Below are 9,486 nucleotides of genomic sequence, written 5' to 3' on the forward strand. Positions count from 1 at the left end.
ATACTTTTTTATTCTTTTAAATGGCAATATGTTGATATTATTATAAATGTTAGATTCTTCAATAATAAACACAAATATAATGAAAAGTTATTTGATCAGCTGTTTTAGCACACTTGAAATTTGGACAATATGAATGTCAACAATGCATGCCGTCGTCGACTGTGGAAATTTACGCATAAAGGAAAACGTACCTTTTGTTGGTATACGTCGGATCTGTCATACAGCTCCTAATTATTTCGTCAATAACAGGTGGAATAAAAAAGATTTATAATTAAAATTGATGACTCTCCAAAGAGGTATAATGGAAATGATTCAAAGTCTTATCACATCCTAACTAAATACAATTTAAAATTAGATTTTCCATCCGAAATATCAACTCCAATTATTTTAATGAATAATATTTTGAGTATAAATGAATCAATAAATGAATTATGATTTATTAGCTACCATGTCATGTGCATTATAGACAAATGATATGGAATGTAATGTGTTCTATTTGAGGGTTTTTAGTGTTGATTATAACTCAAGGTATCTGTTCTTCATCTCTATAGTTAGACATGGAAAAAACAATGGAGAAAAAAGAATAGGTGAATGGGCTCAACAGCCTATATTAAAAAATTGAAGGAATGTAGATATAGGAGGTTATAGGCGTAGTTATTTATTTTTCTATTATCATAGAGAAAGGATAAGCTTAATTGTTTGTCTTTGCTATTATTTAGTAATTCTAGCTGGATAACATATAAAATAATGAAAAGAGACAACATGGATTCGAGGATTGCACTATATATGGTGCAGGTATCATTCAATAATATTATCGAACAAACTACTCTTGGGTTTGAAGGAATTGAACAAAATTCTGCTAAAGTTCTTGAAATATTCGTTGCAGAGGAATTAAATAATCTGTATGAGTAAAATAATGACAGATCGCTCTAGTGCACTTTCAATTACGAGAAAAAAGAGGTTAACACAAGAAATTAGTTGTGTGCGTTCAATATCAACTAATTTGTCATTAAATTGTAGCAGAGATAAGTTTGCGGAAGACGTGGCAGCAGGTATTGCAGCCGTCCGTCGCAGCTGCTATTGACAAAGAGGCCTACTTCATACCTTCGTTTCTGAACATGGTTAGCATGTTGGTGAACATGGAGCCGTCAGACATTTGGCCGACTTGGATGCGCGACTTGACCACGTCAAATGGAAACACCGCCGTCCAGAAACTGACGCCACCCACCGCTCCAGCCGCCATTGTCCGCAGGGCTCCTAAAATAGAACATCATTCACTGAAATAAAATATAGGAAGAGAAAAAGTTTTGTGCTAGAGCCTGTCTCTTCTTTCCAATATTGTAATGTGCTTGATCGATAAAATTGATAATCTACTAAATTATAAGTTGAAGTATCAATTGTATTTTTATGAAAGCATAGAAATCATGGCAACGATTGAGAGGAACAACAGGCTCAACCAAAAAGGTTGGAATCAATGTACCTAGAGTACAATGTATTCTAGGTATATTGTCTGGAATTATAATTATATGATAAAATAATACTATCATGCGGTTATTATGTTATCAGTTGATTTCCAATAATAATATTACTAATTTTCGATAAGTTAATTGAACGCCCTCATATCTTATATGTAGTAATACATTTTATTAGTATATTAATAACATGTCAGCTTGAAGTATTCACAGCGTTTTGCAGGAGGCCGAACAACTAACTAACTGAATGAAAATGTAGTTAGAATAAAAGTTTACACAGAAATTATTAACATTTTTGGAATATTTTTCATACTTTATAAATAATTCCAAATTCCAATTCTACTAAAATCTTATTGCAGCAAAAAGTTGAATCTGCAGATAAGTGCTCTTAGGTCCATATACACCATCTCAATTTAAACTGATCGTTTAAACAAGGAATGTGACAGATTAAAACAAATGCGACTATTTCAAGAAGAGTAAAATCGTGGTTTAGCGTTTAACGTGGATGATGCATAGAGTCCTTAGTTGACGAATGGAATTATATGTTGCAATCTTATAACTGATAAGATAGTAATCATATCTTAAATCTGGTTGGTAGGAGAATGGTCAGGTACAGAAGAGAAAATTCTCTATTTTCAATAGAGAAAATTATTTTCTTGTCCAATCGAATTGTACTGTTTCTGTTAGTCCATTGATCCTTAAAAAATGTTTCAATGTGGAAATTGTTCCAATTTATTTACTAAATTAGTTCCCAATTAATCTATTTTTAATTCACCTACGAGAGAGCTTCGATTGAATGTTTATTTCAATTCAACTAACATACTGAAGTATGCAGCATATTGGGCAATTTCAAAGCTGTTCTGTTGCGCTAGAAAACTTACAATAAACAAATTGCTATAAAACATCTTTGTAACTTGCTTTTTCTTCAGCAAATAAATAAATACGATGAATGTAATAAAATTATTAATTTTTGTTCCATGTAAGTTGTATAATAGTATTTCATTGCAAATCTTGAGCATAGTTCAGTGGAAAACTTGAATGTTTTAAAAGTTATATCTTTTCCTATACCTACTATCTTTGTTCTATAAAATATTACGATAGAAAAGATCATTTTCAAATAAAAGACATTGACATTTTAAAATAATGACGTATGATATTGATTATGATGAAAAGTGTATTTTGGAATGCCAAGCAAATTTTCGCAATTTTTCATAGATAACGCTAATTGATATCATATAACAGTCTACCTTTTTATGGCGGTTAATTCACAAGCAGTAATTACGATTGCATCTGCAATCGTAATTACTCTTTTAATGGAAAGAGTAGACAGTGAATGCATTGTATTTGTGTGTAGAGAATTTAAATGTGAAATACTACTTTCTTTCATACCAGCACTTGAACAAGAAGTTTCAAAATGAGAATTAATGACGACTTTTAATTGCAAATAATCAACTAATAATTTCAAGAAAAAAATTCTCATCTAATTGAACCATTCTGGTAAATACGTATTTTCAAATAACTATTTTTAGTGATGAAAGCATAGCATAACTACTAGGAATGAATTAAGCCAATAATTTACCACATTCATCCTTCGTCTTTCCCTCTGGTGTTAACATGATTCTTGTAGCTTCATATCCACCGAAGAAAAAGAAATACCCAGGCATTTCGCGGGCCATTGTCGGCACTATACCTCTGAATACTCCCATAATGCCTTCAGTTTTCAAGATTTTGTGCGTTATTTTGAAAGCGCTTTCTCTCTCCTAAAAAAAGAAACAATATAAGTTGAAAGTAATTGTCGAATCATTTAATTGAGAATGTTACATTAATGTAGAGCATTGGAATGTTGAGAAAAGGAGTGCAACCATTTTAGTAAATACTAGCAGGCCTGGCGAACTTCGTACCGCTAAAAATCAATGTATCTCATTTCAAAGATGAATTTAATGCGTTCATAGTTGATGTCAATAGATGGTCCAGGAATATGCGATATACGATAAATCACACAGAATTCCATATTCTTTCCATCTTCCATTTTAGGATGAATATCAGCTAAACTAAATTCAAAAAAATTGTAAATTATTCTGTCATTCTTCAGAAATTAATGAATGCAATATGAACAACTCTCTTTCATGAGGTGAATAATTTTTTCTCCAACATTGTCCTGTTCTCAATGGTAGGGGACTGGTAACAATTATTTATATAGGTCTTTTAAGAAACCATCCACAGCTGGTACCAAACAACTACACTTTAACTACAAACCACCGTTTTAATACCAGTACACAATTTATCACAGGGTGACCTGTTTATTACAGCTGGTAACTTTAGATGCTCAATCATATTATCACAACATGATCTTGAATCATGATCATCTTTCCGTTCTTCGGTAGCCGCTCGGCCGACAATTTCGAAAACATAGATATGTAAAATGGATTGATAAATAATAATTATTATTAGCCCCCCTTTTAAAATTCTTGATCAGAAACCATCCCCAATATTCACACAACATATTCCCAAAGTTTCATGCCGTTCTGCCAAGTAGTTTTCAAGTCTATAGGGAACAAACAAACACACAGACATTCATTTTTATAGATAAGATAGATAGATGAGCTATTTTTTTTTAGATAGATACGCTGATATAAGTTATTTGGTCAGCATTTTCATCAATTAAAATAAGTCAAACTCTTATAATGTGTAGAAAAGTTCTCTTGAATAATACTTTTTTAATTACAACTTCTTCGATTGGCACTAAAGCCAAAATCGAGTCCTAGCCTCCTCTTTAATTAAAACTACAATGGGCATTTAGTTATTAACTAGAGACCCCCTGGGTTGAAGAACTCGCTCATGAACTGTTGTATTGATCTCTGAGATCCGCAACTTGTAATTATACAGAGTTGGTAAGAATTATTATAGAAACAGCTAAATATATATATATATATATATATATATATATATATATATATATATATATATATATATATATTACAAGTATGATATTACTGTAGTAGGTTCCATGGGAATCCTATTCCAATTGAAAAAAAAACTCTTTTCAAATCCAGCTTCATTTTGAATCTAACTTCATTTTTTCAAATGGGAAGGTTGTCATGTGATACATGATTCCGATACAGAATTTCAAAGAAAAATTAATGGCGAAACCCGCACATCGATATCTCAATGGTCTCAACATTTGAAGGTACTAATAAATGATACAAAAATGAAATGAATGAGTACGGTACCTATACATTGAATAATCAAGTGTTAGTGAACACTAATATTAGATTCTACTCACAAATTCAACACTTTGAACAAAAAAAAATTGTCACAGCAACTGCTATCACAAGTAGTATAATTACGTGTATGTTACAGACAGGCAGACAGACGTTAACGGAAGCGAGTTAATATAGAACTTATAAATTAATGTTGTGTATATTCAGCTGAAATCATGTGTCGGCGCATAAAGCCTGTGTGAAAACTGCCAAATAATAGCTACAGCTTCTTTAAATGAGTGGGAAAATTACATAAATAGCATGCAAATAATTTCTGCTGACTGATAAATGATAAATCAAAACATTTTTTTTTTCTTATGCACTTTCAATGTTATTTTTATATCCTGAAAAAGGATGAAAGAGTGAGTGAATTTTGTTGTCCACCGAACTTGACCCGTAAAAAGGTTCGAAGAATTCGTGTTCAAAATTTGAAGTTGATTGATCAATTCTCTCTAAAGTTCTTATCGAACATACAAACAGCAAAAAACGAATTAGGGCTCTAGTAAGTCAAAAGTAAGAACTTCGCAACGCTCGTTCAAGAAAATTATGAATGAATAATACTATGAGTCAATGATAGTTTTTCAGAAAAGTATTGTGATAACGGTTGCATTTAATAATTCAAAGCTATGAATCAAGAAGTTTATAATTGAGTCGTTATCAAGCAAAACCTTACAAGTTTCATAAAATAATAATGGCAGTAAGTTGTTATTCCAGTTATAAAATTTCATCGGATTTGCAATCACAACAAAAGAGTGTAACTGGTAACAGGAAAATGAAATCTTACGCTTGATTTCAAAGTAATTGATTTGTAATCTGATGACGCTCACTATCTCTTTTGCTATTTTCCCTGTATCTGGGAAAGATTGCATGACATGCTATCACTCATTTTGCTAGATTGAAATTGATTTGTTGCGTAACTTCAACTGTTATGATATCATCAATAATTATTTAAATTCAATGATAGGCCTAACATAACAACGTAGAATTGAGAACGTCACTTCAATTTGACCTCTGGCATCTTAGAAATGCCGTCGCTCAATATAATCAGTTTCTAAATTAAACAGTGTAATTGTCGTGTGTACTGAATCAAATAATAAACATTCTGATCAGGTCTTAGGTTCAAGTGCGATGAGTAGCCTACATGTAAATATTTATTCTTGAAGAATAATTACTTGTAATGATGGTAGAATACCATAGTTGAATCTACAAATACAATTATTAGAAGATATCAGTTTTTGTATATTGAATCTATTTCTATTATTATTGGCTAAGAATTTGAGATTATCTTTATTTCAATTGTTTTATGTGTTAGTATTGTTGTATGTAAATATGTTTAAATAGCTTATGCTTGTAAACTACAGCAGTAGAAAGTCAACTTTTTCTTTCTTGTATTGTGTCTATTGTTGTAATGACTCCTCCTCTAAACACGGACTTGTTCCATATTAGAGGGAGTAATTTTCAGGGAATATATTGTAAAATGTACGTTCTGGAAATAAAATGAATTTGAATTTGAATTAATTGAAGTGAAAAATTCTCTATGCACTACATCATTCACGTTTTAACAAGTGATTTGACATCAAATCATCATAGAATTGCACTTACTACAGCGGTCTTAGTCTGCGCAGCATGCTCTTTAGCTGCCTGCATTTTGATTTTGATTAGCTCAGTGGGACAAAGCGAGAAAGAAGAGAAGAAAGCAGCCAGAAACCCTGCTGATGCATTCGACAACACTCCCAAATCTTGAACATCCTGAAACATAATATTATAATACCGTAATATTATATATTTTAAAAACTTGTGAGTTTTGAAAGTATCTCTAAAGAAAATGGCTTCTTTGTTAACTTGAATTTTTGCGTTGCCAATTTCCTTTAGTAGCTTACTGAGTAGCTTATTAAGAACACTTCCACACTTTTCTAAGAATACAATACGTTGACAAGACGTCTGAATTTCTAAAAATATTATATTATACGAAATTTACATTTTTACCTTGATCTATAAGTCTCATATCAGCCACTTATTAATACTCTTAAAGCGCATACTGCATACCTTACCTTACTTACTTAGAAATCTAGGAAGTTGGCTCTTGCGATTAAAATCGCAGAGCTATATAGCCAGTAGATTTCCTCAAATTATTTATCTATTAAATTGGAACAATCGGAAGCCAAAATACACACAAACTTCTACTTTTCTCCTTCCTATTTGAATTATTGTGAAAATCAAAAAGTTGTGTTGTAAGAAATGAATTCTACCAAGTTATTACACTGGATAAAAAACTACTATCAAGAAACATAATATATTTATTTATATTTTTAATTTAGCAGCAAATGGGAAACTAGATGTAGGTGAGGAATTGACAATTTTCATGAATGAAAACACCCATAGAAATCAAAATTAGACTCAGAGAAGTTAGGAACTATCCGTAATGATGTGAGTACAGTAGGCTATTTATTTTATAAATACATATCTTATAACCTGAATAACTTCAAGATTTGTTTCCCATAGGCTTATGATGTGAGCCCATTAGAGTTAGATTGAAATTGATAAAGAAAATAAGGATAAGAATATATTTATATATATTCTTAATATATAATTATTGTAATATTTTTTCTAACGATAATTTCTAATAGTCTAGTCACTAGATTCTAGTGAATGGCAACTATGATTTTTTAGGAAGCATTGGGTCTACACACCTTAGTGTCAGTAGCAAATGCAATGACCTTTTGACAGGCCCCATAAGCAGCAAACAGTACAGAGTTCTCGGCGACGTTGGCAGCCAAAGCAGGCACAGTGCCCGCATACAGGCCTCGCCTCACACCCTCTGTGCTCAGTGTTTTGCGCATGCAATGCCACATGCCGCGGTACAGCTCAGGAAACGTTTGCATCTTCACCTTCACTGTATCCAGGGGTTGGCCGACATACACCAATGCCACTGCACCTAAAATATATATTTTCAATATATAAGTATTCAATACAAATGAAAAACAGTTTTGATATAGGCCTATTACAACAAATATGATCCTGTGGATGGTAATTTTGAAAAATATATAAAAAGAAAAACTTAGTTTGAAATGAACTATTCCTTTAACTATAAGTTAAAGATGTGTAAGTTGAAGATATCATAAGTTGAAGATGTCATAAGATGAAGATATCATAAGTTGAAGACTAACTTCATAAGATAAAGATGTCATAAGTTTAAATATTGTTAAATTTTGGTCTTCAAAACACTGTAAATATAGATAGACCTATGTTTCAAATCCCTTTTTAAAGATAATTTTAAGCCAGTATGGGTAATAAAATAAATTTTTTCTTGTTAAAAGAATTGAAGTTTCTGAGAAACCTGAGATTAAGTTAGAAAGAAGTAGTTGATAACAGGAGTAATTCAGCTAAATAAAAAATATTGAATTTTTCTGTATTGATTATCTAACTTGTAAAAATTTGGCTTCTCTTCAAGTTTTTCAAGTTAACGTTGACATATTTCCAAAACTGAGAATTGACCTTAATAATCATACGGTAAGTACCTAGGCTTTACACTTAAAACTTGGACTTTGCTTTTAAAGGTAGCCTAGTATATTTTAAGAAGAGACCGTTCAAAACAACGATAAGAATCAAGAATATTACGGTACGGCATAGGTCTAATACTTCATTTTATTGATTGCAAAAATAGTAAGTAGTTCAACATTTATAAAATACCAAAGTTCAAGGACTACCGGTATCGGGTATAGGCTAATAATAAAGACCCAGCCATAATAATAGACTATAGGCCTAACTGCGCGTTATTTTATAAATTTATATGTTATTATAAACTAAAACGAAAGATTTTAGAAAAAAACATTTTAACAAGAAGTGACAATTCTTAAAGCTATTTATACAATACAGTATAAAAATTTGCAAGTCTTGTGACAATAATAAAAGCAAAAACCGGTACAGTAATAGAACATAACCTGTAAGGGTTTATCAGTGCTAAATGTATAAACAACTTACCGAGAGATCCACTGGTAAAATCGATAACACCATCAAGCAGGCTTGTATTGGAATTCTTGGAGTGTACCATTCTCTCATAACTATCCTGAGATTGATTTGAGTTTCAAAAGAAAGAGTCAAGTTTGAATAGATCTGCATACAGCGATTCGAGCTACTACTCATAACCTATCAAATGAGAGCCGCCTTTTATAGGCGATGTTTTTGACATTAGCATTCTTCTTGGTAATAAAATTCTAGTGTTATAACAACATTAGTTTAACGGCTCAGTAGTTATCCAACACTAAATTCACTAAGTTAATGGAAAATAGTTTCACGTGACAAAATTATCTCATTCACACTATCAGTTCATTTCACGCGCGCACGCGCGCTACAACCCACAACAAGAACAAGCTGAAGCTACAAGAACGACAGTGCAATATCAAAAAGCGAGAACAAGTGCGCATGCGTAATGGCTTTGCGTAACGTCCATAAATAAATCAGCGCATGCGTAAGAATATGAAGCGCTTATTTTGAAATGTCGTGGATAGTGGATATTGACGCAAAGCAGAGAACGCATAATCACTCAAGATCAAAGACAAGTTTAGATACTAAAAGATAAAGCTTAAATATTAAAGTTTAGATATTGAAGATAAGTTTATTTTTCAATTCAATTTGTATATTATTTTGATTGCATTAGGTAGCTATTTGCAATATTTTATCAATAATTTTACTTCAATATACTGGTAGGCCTTGGTATTGTATTTATTTTATTAGGTACAATAATGAATGGCTAC

General features: G+C 31.6%; 1 protein-coding gene across 1 annotated transcript; it reads right to left on the reverse strand.

Annotated features, from left to right (window-relative positions):
• Positions 1-1,104: 1,104 nt before the first annotated feature.
• Positions 1,105-9,147, reverse strand: LOC111063173 (mitochondrial ornithine transporter 1-like; the record flags this gene model as incomplete). The annotated part of the gene is given in 5 exon segments (XM_039423626.1): positions 1,105-1,257; positions 3,052-3,232; positions 6,335-6,481; positions 7,423-7,667; positions 8,714-9,147. Coding segments are annotated over 5 exon segments (796 nt in total), but the record flags the coding sequence as incomplete, so codon positions are not given.
• Positions 9,148-9,486: the final 339 nt, after the last annotated feature.

The sequence above is a fragment of the Nilaparvata lugens genome, chromosome 3 (assembly GCF_014356525.2).
Source record: "Nilaparvata lugens isolate BPH chromosome 3, ASM1435652v1, whole genome shotgun sequence".
In the NCBI taxonomy this organism is placed as follows: Eukaryota; Metazoa; Arthropoda; class Insecta; order Hemiptera; family Delphacidae; genus Nilaparvata; species Nilaparvata lugens.